General features: G+C 36.2%; 3 protein-coding genes across 3 annotated transcripts; 2 read left to right on the forward strand and 1 right to left on the reverse strand.

Moving 5' to 3' along the window:
• Nucleotides 1–409: 409 nt before the first annotated feature.
• On the forward strand, nucleotides 410–3,939 carry LOC306880356 (ectonucleotide pyrophosphatase/phosphodiesterase family member 7-like; the record flags this gene model as incomplete). Its single annotated transcript, XM_079433852.1, has 5 exons — nucleotides 410–650; nucleotides 1,599–1,744; nucleotides 2,226–2,849; nucleotides 3,492–3,723; nucleotides 3,866–3,939. 5 exons carry the CDS (start codon nucleotides 410–412, stop codon nucleotides 3,937–3,939), a joined length of 1,317 nt encoding a protein of 438 aa, XP_079289978.1.
• Nucleotides 3,940–4,357: 418 nt separating this feature from the next.
• On the reverse strand, nucleotides 4,358–15,403 carry LOC306879777 (uncharacterized protein). Its single transcript, XM_079432962.1, has 13 exons — nucleotides 14,876–15,403; nucleotides 12,401–13,968; nucleotides 11,103–11,333; nucleotides 10,180–10,492; nucleotides 8,739–8,805; nucleotides 8,511–8,653; nucleotides 8,295–8,398; nucleotides 7,411–7,486; nucleotides 7,155–7,243; nucleotides 6,940–7,062; nucleotides 6,589–6,705; nucleotides 6,218–6,429; nucleotides 4,358–5,338 (listed from the first exon to the last, which is right to left on the reverse strand). The coding sequence occupies exons 2-13, from the start codon at nucleotides 13,739–13,741 to the stop codon at nucleotides 5,104–5,106; spliced, it is 3,051 nt and encodes a 1,016-aa protein (XP_079289088.1). The 5' UTR covers nucleotides 13,742–13,968; nucleotides 14,876–15,403; the 3' UTR covers nucleotides 4,358–5,103.
• Nucleotides 15,404–17,122: 1,719 nt separating this feature from the next.
• LOC306879778 (solute carrier family 35 member F6-like) lies at nucleotides 17,123–22,117 on the forward strand. The gene is made up of 6 exons (XM_079432963.1): nucleotides 17,123–17,328; nucleotides 18,531–18,603; nucleotides 18,845–19,016; nucleotides 19,252–19,467; nucleotides 19,626–19,736; nucleotides 20,416–22,117. Exons 1-6 carry the CDS (start codon nucleotides 17,252–17,254, stop codon nucleotides 20,892–20,894), a joined length of 1,128 nt encoding a protein of 375 aa, XP_079289089.1. The 5' UTR covers nucleotides 17,123–17,251; the 3' UTR covers nucleotides 20,895–22,117.
• The last annotated feature ends 26 nt before the right edge of the window (nucleotides 22,118–22,143 follow it).

A 22,143-nucleotide genomic window follows, 5' to 3' on the forward strand; every position in this document is an offset into this window, starting at 1 on the left:
TTTTCAGATCTTGTGTGCATATAAAGATAACAAAAACTGATTATCAATAATATATCAAAGCTCTAAGCATATCATCCATACAGTTTGTCAGCTCTATCCGTATCTCTTAAGATAAACCCTCTCATGGCTCATGTCAGTCAAAAATGCAAACTGGAAAAAAGGGAACTGACTTGTGTGTGGATGGTAATAATAAAAGGTTTTAAAAAATAACTTTTACACTTTTCAATACAGTGCATTTCAGATTTGTTGTAGAATTGATCATTTTTTCACACAGTGGAAATTTAGGTTGGTTTGGCAATAAAATGACTGAGAACTACGGAAAATAGATTGTCTTATCAGTGCCCCGATAATGCTTATAAAACCAAGATTAGCTTCTGCTGATTTTCACTCTGCTTAACAGCGTCTCAAGATGAAGTCAGAACTTCTGCTGGTGTTGGCCTTGTCTCTCTGTGTGAGCACTAAACCCCTGTCCAAAAAGAGGACGTATAATAAGTTGCTGCTGATCTCCTTTGATGGTTTCAGGTGGGATTATGACCAAGATGCGAACACACCAAATCTGGACGAACTAGTTAAACAAGGAGTCAAGGCAAAATACATAAATCCCCCAGCGATCACCATGACATCTCCATCACACTTTACAACTATTACTGGTAAGGCATGACTTTCTGCTTATTTATATCTGTTTGGCTTGTGTGTAGTCAGAGTACACACTTACAGACAAAAAAAGATCAAAACAGAAGCTCTAACACATGTACAAATGCCTAATTCATCCAAATACTCAGTTGGTAGCTATAATTTTGTAATGATTTCTGAATATTATGACATTTAAATCAGTGGTTGATTTAAACTTCTCATATGATTTGGTCTGGTTAGAGTATCCCTGCATGTTTTGCATCAGTAAAAAAAACTAGACACTGATAGAAACAACTCAAGCTTCAAATAATTAAATTTATGATGTTTTAATGAATTTTAATAATACTGAATTTGAATTATAATTTAATTCATACAAATATAAAAATATATAAATGGCACATTTAGTACATTTTAAATATAAAATATCACTTTGTAAAGGATATATATATTATAATGTATTGTATACATTTTAATAAAATGTTATATTATTTAATATAATTTTGAAAAAAAATAATAAGTGCATAAATTCATGCACCTGCTTCACCATGGTTTACTCTGTGTTAATGTACATATTCTTGTCTAGTCTGCAATATCATGATGTTCAAAGTCTTAAGCTATCTTCTGAGAGCTGCTGAGCACACACTTACTAGGCTAATTACCCGAGCCTCATTAAATGATGTGCAAAGTTAGCACAAGCTCCAACTTCAAGGTTATTTACATAATCAGTGTTCCTTGTTCATAAATCTTGCTCAGTGGCCAATTTACAGTTCTTGACATTATATGTATCAAGTCATGTATAAGAAATGTGGGTTTACATGCACACTGCCATCACAAGTAATCTTAGTTTATTGAAATACACTATTTGACCACAGAAACATTTTGGTTGCTCTAACTGAATCCAATTTTCAATATAAAATGTATACTTATTATATATCAGTATGATTGTTTGTTAATCTTTTCTTCAGGGAGATGGATAGAGGATCATGGTGTTGTCCATAACCTGATGTTTAATGATAAAACTGGCCTGAGAGTTCCGCACAAGGCAACTCTGAAAATATCAGAATGGTGGGATAATGGCGCTTTGCCCCTGTGGATAACTGCCCAGAATCAGGTGAACTTACTGACATTCCCACAATTCCTTGTGTGACACTTCACATTTCGTGGTTTTTCGTTGAAACAACTTTTATTGATGATGGTGTTTAGTATTTGTGTGCACCTTATATAGCAATTATATATAGCCCTTCGCTCATCTTGTGGAAAAGCTACTTGTGAAGAACTGTTTTTAGCTGGTTATCAATGTATTATACAGGTACAGAACAGATTTTCGTACTTCAGTAGGTTGGTACTGTATAATAACATTATTTCAGTTAATCAATATGCTTTTTTGCTGAAAATGTTAAATCATTTTTCAATTAAATTTGTTATTGTAATGTTCTGACAACCACAGCTGTTGTTGTTTGTTGCTTTACCATAAATTTCACAAATTTTCTTTACAGTGTATGTAAATATGTCCAGGCATTCCTCATTGTAAATGAATTAACAAACAATATCATACTGCTCTTCTCCAATAATGTCTCCTATATATTTCAAAGGGTCTGAAAACAGCATCTTTTTTCTACCCTGGTGGAGGAGTGAATTACAGTGGCCAAGCTGTGGATCGTTTTTTGGTGGCAGATCATGGGCAACCTGATGACAATGAGACAGAGTGGCAGCAGAACATCGACACTGTGATGGGATGGTTCACAAAAGAGGACTTTGACTTTGTTACGCTTTACTATGGCGAACCAGACAACGTGGGTCATGCTTTTGGCCCTGAAACCCCAGAGAGAATAAAGATCATTGAACAGATCGACCGCACTATTGGCTACCTCAGGGAGGCAATTCACAAAAATGGTTTGACTGATCATCTTAATGTCATCCTCACATCAGACCATGGCATGACCACTATTAAAATGGCTAGTAAGGTTGAGATAAAACTTAGCAATTACATGAAGTTCTTAAATCTAACCCGGTTTGACCTGCTTGACTACGGTGGGTTTGGGATGATCACACCTAGGGAGGGCAAAGAACAAGAAGTTTATGATGCCCTGAAGAACGCACATCCCAATCTGACAGTCTATAAGAAAGAAGAGATACCAGAACACTTTCACATACGCAAACATGAGAGAATTCAACCCATTGTCCTTCAGGCTGACTTGGGCTTCAATATCAACTCTGTAAGTGTCTTTGAAAATAAATTTCACTCATTTTAGCCAGTTGCTTGAAAGCTCAAGTGATAAAATATTGTAGTCAAACATGCTAATTATGTCATACTAGCTTCACATTATTTAGCCAGCTTACAGTCTGTATTAGTAAAATATCAATAAATAAATCTAAATATACAAAACCTTTCAAAAGTTTGAGATGTAAAAATGTCATGTATTCAAATGTGATTTTGTAGCATCGTTACTCTAGTCTTCAGTATTACATGATCCTTCAATCAAATCATCATGATTTGGTTCTCAAGAAACATTTAGATTATTATCAATGTTCAAAACAGTTATGCGGTCTAATATTTTTTGCAGAAACCCTGATACAAGTTTCCTTTCAGGATTCAAAGATTATTTGAAAATTCATAATAACTGCATTTATTTGAAATAGAAATCTTTTGGAACATTATAAATGTCTTTGCTGTCACTTTTGATCAATTAAATGTGTCCATGATTAATAAAAAAGCATTAATTTCTTTAAAAAAAATGGTAGTATAAACAGTAAATACTGCTTAAAGCTACATAAAGTACTTGAAGTTATGTATAGAGGAAGGGTGAATTTATTAAACAGTCTGGTCTACTCTAACCTTTTGTTTGCTGTTTGTGCAGAGGATCATTTTGCATATCAACAAAGGAGATCATGGATTCAGTAATGAGGAAATGGATATGAAAATGGTTTTTCGAGCCTTTGGGCCAGACTTTAGGGACAATTTCTTGGCTGAGCCATTTGACAGTATCAGCATCTATCCATTGATGTGTAAGCTGTTGGGTGTAGTTCCAGAAGCAAACAATGGAAGTCTCAGTGACACCAAAGACATGCTAGTGGATAACGCTGAGACTGGTAAGCATTTAAATTGAGTTTCATTCAAAAAATGGCCTCTTCCATCAGTCTAATAGATTATTTTAACCATTTTTTTTCTACCTGCTAGAATTTTAAGAAAATTTAATACCAATTAATGACATTAACTGTTCTTTTTTTGCAGGTGGGAGCAGCGGAAGAATGAAAGTGTCTTTTAGCCTTCTGGTACTAATGATAATGATCTTAACCTTAATTTGAAGAGATTTGCCAAAACTAACTTTGTAGCAATCATCAAGCCCAGAATACATTTAAACTAAGAATACTCCAATCACAAATGCCTATTAAACAAAAACTTCTTCCAGTGCTGAATGTGATGGTGATTACTGAACTTTTTCCTTTCATATTTATTATATAAAGGCCCGGTTTCATAGACAGGGTTTAACCTAAACTAGGATTATGCCATTGTTCAATTAGGACATTTAAGTAATTTTTATAAACGTGCCTTAGAAAAAACATTACTGGTGTGCATCTTGAGACAAAACAAAGGCACGGATATATTTTAAGATCAATCAGTGCAAGTTTCTTTCATTTGAAACAGCTCAGACTTACATTTTAGTCTAGGACTAAATCTTAAACCTTGTCTGTAAAACCAGGGATATGTAAAATAATACAAGTTTATACTGGAAGTTTGTTTTTATTGTGCACACATTTATGAAAGATAGCAAATATCAAGCATGGTGATCAAGCAAAGTGTGAAAAATGTGATCTATATGTTGAAAATGTATTTGTGATTTGCTAAACTTCAGATTTTATTTACATGTGAGTTTTATAAAAATCCCTTAATCCCACATATTCCACTACCCTTTAAGTGCATTCAAAAACATAAATACACATTCTTTTAAGTTTAGAGTACTGAAAAACACACACACAACAGCATCAATATTGTACACCGTATAATACATAGAGGTCAACATATATATTTCTAAGCATTATATACATTTCACGCATGAAGAGATATTTAATTGAAATTAGCCATAGGTACATGAGGGGGAATTTTAGTTTGTGTTCTTGATTACATATTACTGTATGTGTATAACATTAACAGGTTTAAAAAAATACAATCTCACCGAATGCAAACAAAATTTGTTCAGGTATTTTGTTCAAAATCAAACTAAGCCCAGCAAACCTTTTTACATTTGTTATCATATTTACTGTATAATTGTTTTCATGATGCTAAACTGACATCCACACGTTTTAAAAACATATACCAAAGGAAAGTTCTTATAAAATTTTGGTAAAAAATACAAGGCAATTCAGACACCATCTTTTCAAACATCCCAACTGCCCTTAACTGGGATGCACAAGTTGCACATTTTTGGTACCAACTGTTAAAGAAGAGTACTAAAAGAGTCATGTGCTTTCTCATTGCCAGTCCTCATCCTGCTCATCATCCAGCTCTACTGAGCTTTCCTCAGCTCCACTACTTTCTTCTTGCCCTCCTCTTTGTGCCTCCTTCCTCCTTGCTGCCTCTAACATCTCCTGCCGTGCCTTAGCGGCCCGCTCCTCCTCTTCTCTTTGGCACTGTGCTGCTGCCTTCCTCTCCTGCTCGGCGTGACTCTTCATGTGAGCGCTGCGACTCTTCACCTTATAGAACACCCTGTATATACAGACCTCATTATAATTTATTCAAGTTGCTATAAATGAAGAAACATATGCTAAAAAACATATATAAAGTCACTGACTTGCAAAAAACTAGAGTGAATGGTATGAATATAGGAATTTATCAAAGCATGAGAAAAGAATTTAAAAAGTACTTGTCCTTACAGATCATTTTAAATATCACTGAAATTATATTCTGTCATGTTGTTTGCTGAATGTTTTTGTCACCTCAGACCAATGAGTTTTATAAAGTATTATATTTAATATTAAAATATAGAATTGTAATAATATTAACATTAATTTAATTAGTGATATTCTCCAACTTGCTTTAATATATATGTTTAGATGTTATTATATAGTAGGATATTATTATTAACGAAACAACATTTTATTTTGAAATACTGAATTGTAATATCATTTATTAATATAAAATATTAATTCATATTAATAATTGTAATAATAATAATAATAATAATAATAATATGCTGATATTAAAATATTGATATATGAAGTAATTTGGAGGGGGGGAAAAAACTGTCTAGATGTTATAATATTGGGACATTACCATCGTGTATATTATTGAAATATTAAAATAAAATACTAGAATATTTTAATAATGATGATATTAGCAACACTGAGGACTTGATATTCAAATATAGAAACTTTCAATATTTCAGATAAACTATATTGGAGATCAGATATAGTATCACTAGTACAGTGATCTTACTTAGATAAGAGTAAGATGAATACAGTATAGTGTACACTCTCACATAGGTGCAACTGCAAAGAAACCTCTGGAACAAAACTGTTCTCAACTGTCTTTTGAAGTAAATGCAACTAAGACAAGACACATACTGTTATATAAAAACTGACTCACCTACTGCACTTCTTGCAAGGGAAAATACCTTCTGGCTCTCCCTGACTTTTGTTACCAGTTGAGGCCCTGTTTTTCTTCCCGGTACTGCCAGAGTGAGGCTTTGGAGGTGCAGGGGAAGGGGTTTTGAAGGAGGGTTCAGGTGCTGGCATCAGGCCAGAAGACTCTTCTGCAGAGCTGTTCTTCTGGTCCACTTGAGCCACTTCTGCCCTCTCCTGGACGGATGAGTAAATACAACCATGCAATCAGATTTAGTTATTCATTTGAATTTTGAACTGGACATTCAATATTCCAGCCCAGAGCCATGATGGGTTTATGAGGTATTCACTATATTTACACACAAACAAGAGAATGCTTTCAATCCAATTACTCACATTCTTAATGTCCTGAAGTGTCTTGGTCACATTTTGTAGACTGTCATCCACATTGTCCTGTGTTCCTTCCTGTTGTCTGCTTTCATTCTGTATATCTTCTTCTTGTTTCACTTTAATCTTGTTACAGATAAAAAGAACAGACAGATGATCTAAAAATGAAAGTCTCACAGAGGCAAGTATGACCAGCACTAATGTATCACATTGTACAGATTGTTTTAGCACAGATTTTGTGAGCATTCACACAAATTTCCTTTTCAGATGTAAATTAATAATGATTAATTTACTGTACATATGCTATTAGCCCTTTAGTCAAAACAAAGTCTAAAAGCAGTAAGCAGTAATAGCCTTTACCACAGGGACGTTATCTTCTGGCTCTAAAGGTCCACATATATATGTGCCATTACGGCCAACCTTTGCTTGTTTCTTATAGGTGTAGTAGAACTCCACACACTGTGCCACTGTTTTACTCCTCACCTGCCAAAATAGAAACACAACGTCACCTTAAAAAGGGGAAGTTTGTTTTATATGAAATCATATATGACCAGTAAACAAAAAAGACTGTATACCAGTTTTTGCACCAAGAAGAAATCTTTCCTGTAAGCAGAAATTCCCTTGTTGTAATATTGTTTTTCATCCACAGTCCAGCAGTCTGATCCTGCCAATATTTAAGGGGCATCAAGTTCTTTCTATCCACCATACAACATTACAAACATTCTGCTGCATTGCAATTCTATCCATTTACAGTCACAGCATGCTGAATAATTTTTAATATTTCTAAGTGAACACAGTGAGCTCTGCAATTAGATGGAAATTAATTTCTACCTGCGTAGTGGTAGTTTGCCAGATGGTGGTTCTTGGAGAAGATGGGATTCTTCATCAACATCATTTCCAGAGCTTCCTACAGAGTCAAAATATATTTTTTGTTTATCCTGAAAGCATATACGTGAATATATATATACAAACACACACACACACACACACACACACACGCATCATATACAACGGCCCCAACAAGCATACCCAACAAGTATGCTTACACTACTGCTCAAATGTTTGGAGTTATTAAGAATTGTTTAAAAGAAATTAATACTTGTTTCAGCAAGGATGCATTAAATTGAAACTTTAAATTAAAAAGAAAACTACAACTTTCAGTGTTACAAAAGACTTCTATTTCAAATAAATGCTATACTTTTTAACTTTCTATTCAAAGAATCCTGAAAAAATATGCATCACATTTTCCACAAATATTTTAAGCAGCACAACAGTTTTCAGAACTGATAATAATAAGACATTTTCCTGAGCATCAAATCAGGATATCACAATGATTTCTGAAGGATCATGTGACACTGAAGACATCTTTTGCCATCACAGGAATTTTAAAATATATTAAAACAGAAAAAAGTTATTTTAAATTGTAATAATATTTCACAATATTAGAGTTTTACTGTATTTTTTTATTAAATAAATGCATCTTTAAGAGCATAAAAGGCTTCATTCACAAACACTATTCATACCAAACTTTTGAGTCCATAAAAGTGTTTGAATTTCATTTCATTTGACACAAAATATTAAAGCACATTTGTGAACGAACATTTTTCCTAAATGTTGTCAATGTGATTTTTAGATATCTTAAGTCAGACATTTTTTCAGTGTGACTCAAGTGTCCAAACACTTTTTGGTACTACTGTATATTTAACTGTGCTCACCATGACATCCCCTCTGCACTCATGCAGGCAGTGCATCGCTAGCTCTGGGTTGGTTCCTCCTCCATACATGACACTGGAGCAGACCAGGTTCATCAGGTCATCAACTGGAAAATAATGAGAATGGAAGGATTGGAATGGAAGTATGTGAGACATATGTCTGTGTTATATGCAGCTGGTAAACCTCAGCTATATCAATGCAGTCTGAAGATAAGTTACGTCTTGTATCCTGGGAGGGCGCAGAATCAGCCTGTGAATTAGGGAGCCAGACCAAAGTGGCTTTATGCTGGTCCTTTAGAGCCAGTGTTCCATCCAATAGTTCTGGAATTTCTGCCTGATACTGAGAGCCAATGTTTATGCGCCTGAAATGTGCATATAAGATAGAATATATTAGAATAGAGGACAGTGATTGTGATGAATTGCTATTTTTTTTAAATAAATGCTCACGGTTCTAGGCTGACAGGCGTTGCTTCTCCAATCACTGAGAGTGCAGGAGGGGTGATTTCAGAACTGCCTAAAGTGCAGAAAATAAAGTCAGCAAGAGAGATACAGAAATTACTCATGTCAATGATGAACTACAATTCATCTACACTTGCAATTCATTAAGTAAGAATAAACAAACAAATAGTGAAACACTTTACATTAAGGCTGTATAAGTTACCATTAGTTAACAAACACACAACTAATAATAGTTATAATAATAATACTGTATTAGCTAATAATACAGTAACACACAACACGTTAACAATTTGTTAACATTATTAGTTTGTGATGCATTATGATGTACAATGCATTATCTAATAAACAATACACTTACAGCTTTTATTCATCGTTTTATTTTTACATACCCTAGTGAAAAATAAATATACTAAAATGTATTTGAAATACATTTATTTCATGCTAAGTATACTACAAATACATTAATATATTTATGCATTTTATAAAAATACCCTGCAATGCTTAATTGGAACAACTAATTCGGTACTTAATGCACTTTAATTGTGCGTTAAGTAGTGCTGAAGTCCAACTAAAGATATACTGAAGTATATTTAATTGTGCTAAAGTGGAACTATTCCAAGTATACTTTAGGTACACTTAAAATAACTTGCATTTAAAGACGGATAGTATTCAAAGTTCATACAATTCTAATCAATAGTGATATTAAAACCCATTTTAGTCTTAATATAAAGAAACGTGCTTTGTTTACAAATGATACTCCAAATAAAGTGCAATTAGAATTTCTAAATCAGTAAGTCTCGAGTGATGTCAGTAAATTTGCCAATAGATTTGAACTATTAGCATGAAATGTATTTTAAATATATTACTCTTTTACTGGGGAATACTAATGGATTTTTAACATTCCAAGTTTTATTTAAATTAAAATTAGTTCATGCATTGTGAACATGAAATAATAAATAATAGTGCATTTATACTGTAAATTTACATTAATGATTAATAAATACTCTACAAATGTCTAATTTATTGATGGTTCGGGATCTCTAATTCATGTTAAATTCTTTATCTGTTAATATGTATGAATAAACAAAGAGTTTAAAAAGGTTATACTTTACAATAAGGTTACATAAGTTAACATTAGTTAGCACAATAGTTAATCTGTTAATAGTTAACTAATAATGCATTATATTAACAAAATGTATTACTATTTTAAATATATGAATGCCTTATTATTAAAAGTTGTGTTATAAACATTATGAACTATCAATGAACAATACTGTAAATGAACATGAAACTAGATGAATGAATGCTGAAAGAAACTATTTTTCATTGGTAGTTTACCATAACTAATGCATTAGCAAATGTTTAGAACCTTACTGTAAATCATTACTAATACAAAAAGTCCTTTAAAACAAAAAGTTACGGAACGCACTTGAATGTAGCAAACTTCGAGTGGCGCTGCGGGGTGTGGATAGAGGTGGCAGGATCTGGCTGCCTGCTGCCATTGAAGAAAGGACAGCAGAGAAGTACAGCCCAGAGCCTTCTCGCACAGGTGAAAGAATGGGTGGAGGGGTGTATGGCGGGATGATACTGGCATGGTCTAGCAGGCGTACTGGGGAGCGCAGATTGCTCTGGTAGGAAGTGATGCTGGAGTAAACCGAAGGGGTGATCAATGCGCACGGTTGAGGTATGACCAGAGGCTCAGGACGTGGACGGCGCCTGGATTTGTCCTCTTGCCCTTTACCCTGATTCAAACATAAATGGCAGAACAGATATATTTTAACAACTATTTTTAAACAGTTTAAAAGTACACTTCTAGTGTGGAAAAAGGCATAACATTAACATGAAAATCATTTGAGATGTTTTAAGAGCATTAACCAGCGTTACCAGGGTTCACTAAAGAAATAAGCGACACGTTCAGATAAATAAGCCCAAAATAAGCAACCCGTAGTTTTGAGGGAGGAGCATACATATATCATGCCAACCTTATTGTAAGATTTTACTGAAATCTCTTGCTGTTTCATCAAAAGCAGTTTGTGATAGCATATAGATGCTGAATTAAATTACTAGAAATGCCTCTAGAATAAATTACAGCATTATTTTGATGGAAAAGGGCGGAAAAACAATGTCTGTCGGTGACATTTACAGACAGAAGAATATCATCACACACTACATATTGATAAAGCGGTATAGTCCTATACGTGCCGACCACTAACAATCCCAAATGCACAAAAATATTCTGAAAAAAAAAGCTCCAAAATATACAACCCCGCAAGAACCCAAATCTATAAGTGACTTCTTGAATAAACAAGCCTAAAATTGCTTAAAATAAGTGGATCTGGCAACTTTATTAACCTGGATGAAGCTCTCGAACGCAGAGCTCTTTATGGAGTGCCGACGTGCTACAATAACCGAGGGTTTACGATCAGGCTGGTTTTGTTGATGCGAAATCTCTGAGGGATGTCGAACATTATCCAGCTGTGTCCAGCTGCCCGGCGCTTCCATTTGACCTTTCCGAACTGGCACCGAGACTGGGATGACTAGGGGTGCCATACCTGCTGGTCTACCAGGAGTAATGTCCTCACACTATTAAGAGAAGATAGCAAAAGACATAATACAATATAAATGGAGAAGAGAAAAACAAAGGATAGAGAAGCACAAATAAAAGTGTAAGCAACCGACAGCGTTTAAGTGAGTCATAGAGCCAGATGACTATGGCTCTGCCATAAAAACACCTTTACAGGCCAAGTTTTGAAGAAAAAAAAAATTTAAACAACCATCTCAAACAAATAGAGCTGTCTCTGCCCTGTTAATGTAAACTGAAATATCTTGAAGTATATGACATTTAAAAGAATAAATTCATACCACAAACTTCTTGTTTTGATGCTTGGATCAGATAGATGTTAGCAAATAGGGCTTGGTGAATCGGCCCCTCCCAAATCCAACTGAATGGATTTTGAGAGAGTGTGGAATGTGGAGGTGTGCAGACATGCAGCCGCTCAACAGACTGCTTTACAATGCTCAATAACTCCATAAACTCCACTGTACTTCATACAGTATATGATTGGGGAAGCCTGATAGCAAACACTACTCTGAGCTGAGTTTGTACTGTAATGTTTACTTTTATAGTTTGATTAGTTATAAAGCTGGTGACACGTTTTACCTAGCTTCAATTTCTTACTAGAGTCAGCAATGGAAATTTTTAGGTTTTGAAAGAGCTAATTCACTAGCTGGTTTAAACAACAAAAACAACTTAGGAGACCATCAAAGCAGCAAAACATTCCAGCATATATTTAATGCATGCTATCCTAAGTTTGTGGTAAGATAACTGTTTTTAAATAAATACTTCTATTCAGCAATGACACATTTTTAAAAGTGACAGTAAAGACATTTATTTCAAATAAATGCTGTTGTTTTAAAATTACTATGCATCAAAGAATCCTGGAAAAGAAAATGTATCACGGTTTCCACAAAAATATTAAATAGCACAAACTGTTTTTAACATTGATAATAACAGAAAATGTTTCCTGAGCACCATATCAGCATATTATTTCCAGCCCAGTATGTTCTAATATGTTATATTAAAACAGATTTCTGCTATTCCACTGTTGTAAAAACAGTCTTCAAATGGATTTTCAAAGACATAAGCTCACCTTTGCTGGCAAAAATTCCATCTCTGAAGCCTTTTGAGCAAGAGTCTCAAGGTTGATCTCCTTTGAGGCCCTTCGTCGTCTCGGAGTGCTTTGGATGACCCCCACTGCGGGTCCTTGAACTCCACCAACTCCTCCATTCTGAGAAGCAACCTTATCCTTGGATGTCTGGTTGCCTTGAGGAGAGGCTCCATCTTTGGAAAGCCGTCGAGAGCGGCGAGGGGGTACCTGACGTTTGGTTTGGGTCTCCCGGAGTTCTGGAGTGGCCTCTGCATGACCCGATTCCTCATAATTTGCTCCCTGAGGAATAGGATGTTGTGTTTGAGGGATGGTGAGCTGGGTCTGACTTGAATCTGTTTTCACCTGAGTACTGGCTAGATCCTGTGACTCAATTTCTTGTTTGACTTGCTGCTTTTCTATACTCTCTGGCTGTTGACAACCTTGTGCATTGCGTTGCAGTTGCATCTGTTGCAGCTGGTATTGCTGTTGCATTTGATGCAGCCTCTGCTGTTGTTGCATTTGATGCTGCTGCTGTTGTTGTTGTTGTTGTTGTTGCTGCTGCTGCTGCTGCAACTGACGCATTTGCTGCAGCTGTTGCACCTGCTGCTGGCGATGCAGCTGCTGCAACTGCAAGAGCTGCTGTTGCGATTTCTGCTTCTCGTTATAATTCATATTTAAAGATTCATTGTTGCCTTGGAAGACTTGTTGGAAACCAGGCGCATGTGGTTGCTTGGTTGGTCCGAATGCCAACTGGAAGGGTTGCAGAATAGAGTCGGACATATCGTGATGCAATCCCTGAGGCTGATACTGGAGGTCTGCAGGTCTGTGACCTTGTTGGAGCGCCTGATATGGAGCATGATGCATGGCTGCCATCGTGTGATGGTCCCAGTCTGCCCCGGGGAAATGAGCAGTGTCTGTGTAGGACTGTGAGGAACTTGGTGAATGCTTTTCCAACTTTATAGCCTCCCTTTCATGACTTTTGTGAAAGGCTCTTGGGTCATCCATACCACCTAGAGAAGGTCCAAAGTTCTGTGACCACTTATTCGGGTTTGGGACGCTCTGAAACCAAGTTGCGGTCTGCATTGGGTTTTGAGGCGTCCACTTTACTGATCCCGACTGCTGAAAATGGCTCCGGACCTGATATGCTTTATCAGATTTGTAAACACTCTGGACTTCAGGGCTAGAATCCACCAAAACCTCTGGGCTGCTGTGAGTTTGCTCCATGGGCGAAGCGCCAACGTTGTAGAAAAGATCATCTGAATTCTGCATTGTTTCACCAATGGCTTCAACATTCTGATTGCTAATACTGTTTATGTTTCCTTTCTGGTGTGGAGAAAGACTCATGGCAATTGTGTGAAACTATAAGACAAGTAAAAACCTGGGGCATTCAACACTTCAGTTTTGAGTAAGCCTATTAAAAGGCGGATGAAAAAAAAAAGTTTTACAGAGCAGAGCACATGCAAGATTTTGTGGGGTGTAGGAGCCCCACCTCCCTTCTTGCTTCTAAACTGTAGTATAAAGGTGGTGTAAATATTTAAAAACTCAGTCATTCCTCAGCCACAGGAAATGTTCTAAAAAGGAGAGAAAGACAAAGAGTAAAGTTTTAAACTTAATCACAATAGGAATATAATGATGTCTGCATTTTATGCAAAATAAACAAAAAGAAAAAAAAAATTAAAAGTAAAACAGGACAATGACATGACACTTATTTTGATTTGTCTCAATGTAATAATTTATTGAAAAATACATTAAAAACACATCTAATGCATGCACACACATCTATGATATACAAAGCCCCTAAAGGGACAAAGTATGAGATTTAAGGAAAAATTATATTTTAATGTTTTTGTGCAACACTGCAAAAGTTCCCCCAAAAAACATAGCGTGTGAACACAGTTTCTAGTGGCACAAAACTGTAAATGCATAAGCATTGAAATATAATTTTTTAAATCTCACCTTTTTCATTATTACGTTAAGAAAACAGGCCATAGCATGTCAAACCTAACTCGGACAATGTCAGGACACTAAATGCAAATAATTCCTTTTGCATCATTAATGAATGACTGTTTGGTAAGACCTGTGCATAGAGAAGGAACATAGTGGCCTAAAACCAGGAAACTTGACAAACACAAATGCAGAAGGCAAGAGCAGACAGAACGGGAGGGGCATGAAAAGTGCAATGCAAGACAACAAGAATTACAGGAAGTGAAGAGGAAAAGGGAGAGAGAGATGGGGAAAGAATACAGGAGAGAGAGAACAAGCAGAACTACTTTTCAGCCCATTGGTGACCCCTCCCAAACTAGCAACTACTATGAAAATATTTGTTATATAAAAAAATATATATGTAGAATCAATGCAAACGGCACTACTTACTTCCCTGTAAGACGACAAAGTATCAGTATTTGTGCACTTTGCGTTTCTTGGTTTATTGAACGACAGGTCGTGTATGAAAACAGATTAAAACTGTAGCGTACTTACACTGTTGCAAAATGGTATTGACGTCCTTCTTCCTTACTTTTCAAGTTCGGGTGACAGCACCTTACAAAACTCTTCCAACCCTGGGCAAAGTCAACAGCGTGCATGACCATTTACACACACTACGAACAACGCAGTCTGTCGTAATCTCCTAGACGTAAGTGCGCACTTTTTATACGCTAAAATACCATGTCACATTGCATCGAGTGGCCTTTCCAACATGCAGGCTGACAGATTGAACAACTTTTGGTATCCGAACACATATGAACTCTTCAGCTGTAGTCACCAAACCTGTTTTCCTGTTTACATTCTGCTGTTTAAGCGCAATTTTACCGATACTGTTTGCAGGACGTGCACAGTTCGAGGACCCTCTTGAAAAATAATCAATCCATCAAAGTTATTTATCAACAAAACAGTTCGCACTGACGCAGCCAAGCAGTGCGTTTCGGATTGAAGGCGAGGCGATACAAGGCGCAAAAGTGCACGCTGTGATTGGACGGAAGGAACTGCTCGCGCACTGCTGGAATGTGTAATATTTCATTAGTGAAACCAACTGAAACAGGGGACCTTTATATTTCAATATCACTTTTTATGAATTCGAGATATATTGCATGATGTGTTGACAGTGTCATCACATTCATGTAAAAAAATGCATGTTGATAAAAAAAAACAAAAAAAAACATCATAGTTCTCTATTTGATTTGGAAAATATAATTGTAATCCATCAAGCTCTATACCACACAAATATACCACATTCAAGCAATGAGAAAAAAACTTCAGGTAAACAGCGTCATCTTGTGTGCCTGACTTAATACACTGACATGTGGCAAGTCATTTTAACATTAAATCCTTAAACCTAATACTAGTTTGTATTTTTCTTAACTAGTCAAGTTTAAATATTGAATCACCCCCATGTCATCCAAGATGTCCATGTCTTTCTTTCTTCAGTCGAAAAGAAATTAAGGTTTTTGATGAAAACATTTCTCCATAAAATGGACTTCATTGGGACCCAAACGGTTCAAGGTCCAAATGACAGTTTCAGTGCAGCTTCAAAGGGCTTTAAACGATACCAGACGATGAATAAGGGTGTTATCTAGCGAAACGATCGGTCATTTAAAAAATAAATAAAAAAGTTTAAGTTTTATAAGCACAAATGCTCGCCTTGCTCTGTTCTGTGATGCGCGTTCGTGACGTCACGTAATACGCAATGACGTTGAAAAGGTCACGGTTGACTTAGGGGGAAGTACCGAGTCAGTGTTTACAAATGTGAGGAAGGAGGACCATATACACATATTCAAATGTCTTTGTGTCAGTTTATCGTTTAAAATGCCCATTTCGTGTGCGTATCCTGGGTGTTTTAATATTAAAAAGCCTACTGACTCGGTACTTCCGCCTACCTCAACCGTGACCTTTTCCACGTAATTGCGTATTACGTGACGTCACGAACGCGCATCACAGAACCGAGCAAGGCGAGCATTTGTGCTTATAAAACTTAAACTTTTTTATTTATTTTTTAAATGACCGATCGTTTCGCTAGATAACACCCTTATTCATCGTCTGGTATCGTTTAAAGCCCTTTGAAGCTGCACTGAAACTGTCATTTGGACCTTGAACCGTTTGGGTCCCAATGAAGTCCATTTTATGGAGAAATGTTTTCATCAAAAACCTTAATTTCTTTTCGACTGAAGAAAGAAAGACATGGACATCTTGGATGACATGGGGGTGAGTAAATTATCAGCAAAAGTTTTTTTAAAAGTGAACTAATCCTTTTTTTAACTAATTGGAGTAAAATATTCAGTGACTCACTCGACGCCACCTACTGGCGTGCTAAAGAGTCAGCGAATAAATCTGAACGAATCTTTTTGGTAACTGATTCAAATGAATCGAATCATTGAAATGATTCCATCGCCACAAACAAACACAACAAACATTTCTTCTTTTATAAGAATTCACTGTATAATATCCGGAATTAAATAAAAATTTTCAGCTAATAGCTATTTCTAATACTGTAGAGTAAAATATATCCGTTTTATTATTATTTATTTTAACAACTCAGGAAATGAAGACAGGAAACAGACACATCGTAGTCGAACACATTGTAGTTAACCTTACACATTTTCTCAAATTACTGTGTTGTCCTGACCCCACATTAATTGCTTGGCTGCTCAAATATGATTCATATGTCATATTAAGACAGAAGATCAGTTCAACTCTACATTGAAAATCTGCGGAAATAACACGTCAGCTGATGTGTCACGTGATCGCCATCATGTGATTTGCATACCTGTTTAGATAGCTGTACTCATCATCAGCGAGAAAGACACATCTCAAGACAGTTTGAGAGTCTGATGTTTGCGGACACTCAGTCCCACACTCACCATGGCTTGGACAAAATATCAGCTCTTTCTCGCCGCTTTGATGCTCATCACAGGCTCTATTAACACACTATCCGCAAAGTAAGTAATTTAGCGCGCACGCGCTAGATGGTGTTTGTTTACATGCGATTATTGCTTACTTTTATTAGTTGCCCGAACTTCTGCCTCTACTAATAGGGTAGACAAGGATGCTTGCACGTTTTCTTTAACAAAACTATACGCCGTGTCCTTATTTTCTGAAGGCGTGTAATTTCATTATCTCCGAATGAGAATTTGGACATGTTTTTTGTTAAATAATGTGAAAAATTAGATTAAAGAAAGATTATAATTTTTTCCCTTTGTCTTTTAGTACTAATGTATGTACTGAATATATACAGACGACGATGAAAATCCAACATTTCAGGACAAGATGATTAAACGACTCACGTACAATTGTGATGTTCCGATGTGTCGTGACATGTTGATGCTGCAAAATCAGCAATTCTGCCACCAAAACCCTTGTGACTATTAGTCAATAGTGCAATCGCAGCAGTAAACATCTTACAATCAGAATTAGGTAGTCCATTTGGTCAAGATGTCTGCTGCAAACACTGTTACAAGTAACTTGTAAATTGATACAGCTTTGCATCTAAAACAGAAGCTTGATGTTTCTAGGCAGACGGTATTTGATACCACACTTCACTCAGTGTCTGCTGAAAAACTGACACTCATGTTGATGATGATGCATCTCTGTTTTAACGCTTCATTATTTGTACATTCGGTTTTTACAGTGCCATAAACACTTCTATTTATAACCATTTTTTCTAAAATCAATCAAATCGAATTGTTAAATCCAAAGAAAGAGTTGTTAAATACTTTTCTTCATCATGAGGCTTTATTGTCAGTCACACATTGTCATTTCATGGTTGTAAAAAATGACATTAGTGTACCATGTGCATAGTTACTTCTTAAACTTATAGTGATTGGCAGATGAAAGACTGATTTTACATTTTTAATGTCGTAGTTTTTAGTGTGTAGTGTGATTTGATAAAGAGAAATGCTCATTATAATTGTCATAAATATAAGAATTGTGTACAAATATAAATTGATTACTGATTACGTCCAATAGCCATTACGGTTTGGACAAAGAGATTTGTGTGCAGTCCCAAAATTAAGCTATCTTTGAGTCAGTGTTTGCTATGAGTGCCTTATGTATTGTTATACTGCATATTAATACACATTAAGTTAGATTAATTCTATTGTAATATGACACGTTTAATGACCTGAATCTGTTCATCTCCTAGATGGGCTGATATGTTCTCTGCACCTGGATGTAATAGTTCTCCAAATCATGCCTTCTCCCACCCTTTTGTACAGGTAATGATATTCATCAGTCCTCAAGATAACAACACACCATTCACATCAAACTTTTTTCTCAGTACATTGTTTTTAGTACCTCTAAGGAAACGGAGAACTGAAAGTGTTATTTATGTTTTGGCTCCATGTTCTTCTCTTCATATCACTTTTCCCCATCTCTATTACTTTTCCTGCATGTATCTTAATAATAAAATAAAAAACTCCTTTCTTCACCACACATCTCCTCCTCTCACCCTTCCAGGCTGTGGGAATGTTTTTGGGAGAGTTGTCCTGTCTGGTGGTGTTCCACATTCTCCTTTGTCATGATCGGTGCAAACCTGAGCCCACGATGGATCCGGGCCAAAGTTTCAACCCCCTACTTTTCCTCCCCCCTGCCCTTTGTGACATGTTGGGAACATCCATCATGTATGTTGGTGAGTATCCAACATGTGAAGTACATTGTGTCAATAGTCTTTAGTTCTTAAAGGGAAGGTTCACTGATTTACAACCAGACTTGTATCGTTACAGTGACAGCACTATAAGTAAATGAACAATGTGTATTATCTTACTATATATAGACAAGTTTCAATTTATAATAGCTGAAACATCCATTCTTTTTATTCTTGGATTGACTTAAACAGGATCTGTACTTGTGTTTTCTTTCTCTAGCACTGAACATGACTAGTGCGTCCAGCTTCCAGATGCTGCGAGGAGCTGTGATCATCTTCACTGGACTGTTGTCTGTAGCGTTTTTAGGACGGCGGCTACAGCCCAGCCAGTGGGTTGGGATCCTTTTTACCATCCTTGGTCTGGTGGTGGTCGGCATGGCTGACTTTCTGAGTGGCCATGGGGATGACTCCCATAAGCTCAGTGAGGTTATCACAGGTCAGTAGTTACCAGCTGCTGAACGTTTTTAATCATACGTAATGATTATTTGTCTTTTACAAATCAGAAAATGTTCTCGTAGGCTGGATATCAGAACTTTTTCCTTTATTTGATTTTATCTTGCATCTTTATCTGACTGGACTGATCTTGTCTTAAAGGGGATCTTTTGATCATCATGGCACAGATTATTGTTGCAGTCCAGATGGTCCTGGAGGAGAAGTTTGTCTACAAGCACAATGTGCATCCGCTGAAGGCTGTTGGGACTGAAGGTAAAGTTTTTAATGTGGTGACATATAAAGCCAATGACTAGTTTGGTCCAAGTATATTAATGCTATGTATTAATAATGTTGTCATAATGATAGGAATTTATCTTATGTCACACACTACAGTTAAAAAGTTTCGGCCCAGTAAGATTTTTTTTTATGTTTTTAAAAAAAGTCTCCAATAAAAATCGTGAGGCTTTTTTTTTTGTTGAAGAGAGAGTTCAAAAGGCCAACATTCAGTCTTTTTTGTGTATGATCAATTGCTAGAAAAGGTTAACTGTTAAAAAGATTAACTCAAAGGTAGTAGATTAATGAAACAAACAATGCTGATTGGCTTAGAACCTAATGTTGTCATTACCATAGCTAGACCCCATTTAGGAGACCTCCATTTTTCATCTTAGTCCCCATAAAAGTCTGTGATTAACTTATCTGTCAATGCCATTACAAATTATGATTATATTTTCTGACTTGAAGCAGCGGCTGCATATCTGAGGTTATCTTACTCTCAATCCTCCCCATTCATTGTTACTGTGAAATCAGAAAAATGCGGCCAAATATGCCTTTGTTAATGATGAACATCTATTGACAAACTGGCAATTTTGATTATTAAAAAAAATCAGTTTAGCAACACTTCTGTGACTGGTCTATTTTCCAGTGGCTTAGTTGTCTTTTCTCTCTTTCTTAGGTTTTTTCGGATTTGTCATCCTCTCATTGCTCCTCATCCCAATGTTCTACATACATGTGGGAAGTTTTGCGGACAACCCACGGCAGGTCCTTGAAGATGCATTGGATGCCTTCTGTCAGATTGGCCATAAGCCCCTTATTTTACTGGCACTGCTGGGCAACACCGTGAGCATCGCCTTCTTTAACTTTGCAGGCATCAGCGTCACCAAGGAAATAAGTGCCACTACTCGCATGGTGCTGGACAGTCTGCGTACTCTGGTCATCTGGGTCATGAGTTTACTGCTGGGTTGGGAGGTATTCCACGGCCTACAGATTTTAGGCTTCATCATTCTACTCGTGGGTACAGCACTATACAATGGACTCCACAAGCCCTTGATGGCCAAACTGCCCTGCTGCCCTGGAGAGCAGAGAGCAGAGGAGGGAGAAGCCCCAGACAGAGAGAGACTGCTTGGTGCAGGAAAAGCTGCAAATGAGAGCTAATATTGGACTTTGAACAAAATGCTGCCCACAAAACATTTCATTTTTAGTTTTAACTGTCACTTCCATTTTAAGAAAGAACCAAATTTTAGTATTGTTTTAGATTTTGATTCAACACTTGGGAACCATCACTACTTCCTCAACTGCTCCCCGGGCGCCGCAGCATAAATGGCTGCCCACTGCTCCGGGTGTATGTTCACGGTGTGTGTGTGTTCACTGCTGTGTGTGTGCACGTTGGATGGGTTAAATGCAGAGCACGAATTCCGAGTATGGGTCACCATACTTGGCTGAATGTCACTTCACTTCTTGCCTACAGCCATTTTTGTGGGCATGTCTCAACTGTTTAAAAAAAGGACAGTTGTGATTAGATTTTAAAATGGTTGAATGTACATTTTTACTTTAGGAAAGGGAATCATTTTTACATGATTTGAATGCCATTTTTTTTTTTTTTTTTTAATCCTGTTGTTTATAGGTTTCAAAACCATTTGTTTTTGTTTACGTGATGTGCTCTTGTTGGGAGGACATTATTTCTCTAACCATTTTATTTGAGTAATATTTTTTTAGTGATCTGTGAAACGGTATTGTGTACTGACAAGAAAATCTGTTAGTCCATGTATATTTGGTTTTATAAAAATATGGAAGTATCGCTGAGTTTACTGCCAGTAAATATCAAAATGTTTTCCTTTTCTTTTTTTAAAGTAATTCTCAAGGAACCCTAGTCTCAAAAACAGTGTAGTTTTTACTATAAGTATAAAACTGACATCTGTTTCATTTCACAAATCTGTCCTCTGCATAAATGTATAAATTCCTCTCACATTCTTGTTTGTACATTGTGGATGCATTTGTTTGTTGTTAATGAAAACAAGAGGAACTGTTTCACTCAATGACTATTAGATTAATTACAAGTAATGTCTGTGTCACATATCTAATTATGTGTCTTGATTTCCTAACTAAATGTTTGACCTGCGTAATTCCACAAAGAAAATATGTGAACAAGATAATGATAATGTTGCACTTTTTTATGTAAATCGTTACATATGTATACACTTGTAACAAATGTTCAGCGTGTGAGCATTAGCTATATGCCTATATCCCAACACAAAGTTTAAAACAATGGCCATCAATGATAATTATAAAAACGGTAACACTATACAATAAAGATCCGTTAACTAATTAGCTGGCAATGTCAAAGACTATAGAATAAAAAGCCCTTAAAGGGACTTTGCAAATACGTGCCCTATTCATTCTTTTT

Source organism: Barbus barbus, assembly GCF_936440315.1.
Source record: "Barbus barbus genome assembly, chromosome: 14".
Lineage (NCBI taxonomy): Eukaryota > Metazoa > Chordata > Actinopteri > Cypriniformes > Cyprinidae > Barbus > Barbus barbus.

Coding starts and splice junctions, on each gene's coding strand:
- LOC306879777 (XM_079432962.1), bottom strand. CDS start 13,741: ATGAGTCTTTCTCCACACCAGAAAGGAAACATAAACAGTATTAGCAAT. Junction 8,399..8,510: donor GCCCTCCCAGGATACAAGAC/GTAACTTATCTT, acceptor ATTATTTTCCAG/TTGATGACCTGATGAACCTG. Junction 5,339..6,217: donor CCTTGCAAGAAGTGCAGTAG/GTGAGTCAGTTT, acceptor CTGTATATACAG/GGTGTTCTATAAGGTGAAGA.
- LOC306879778 (XM_079432963.1), top strand. CDS start 17,252: ATGGCTTGGACAAAATATCAGCTCTTTCTCGCCGCTTTGATGCTCATC. Junction 17,329..18,530: donor ATTAACACACTATCCGCAAA/GTAAGTAATTTA, acceptor TTCATCTCCTAG/ATGGGCTGATATGTTCTCTG. Junction 19,468..19,625: donor GCTCAGTGAGGTTATCACAG/GTCAGTAGTTAC, acceptor CTTGTCTTAAAG/GGGATCTTTTGATCATCATG.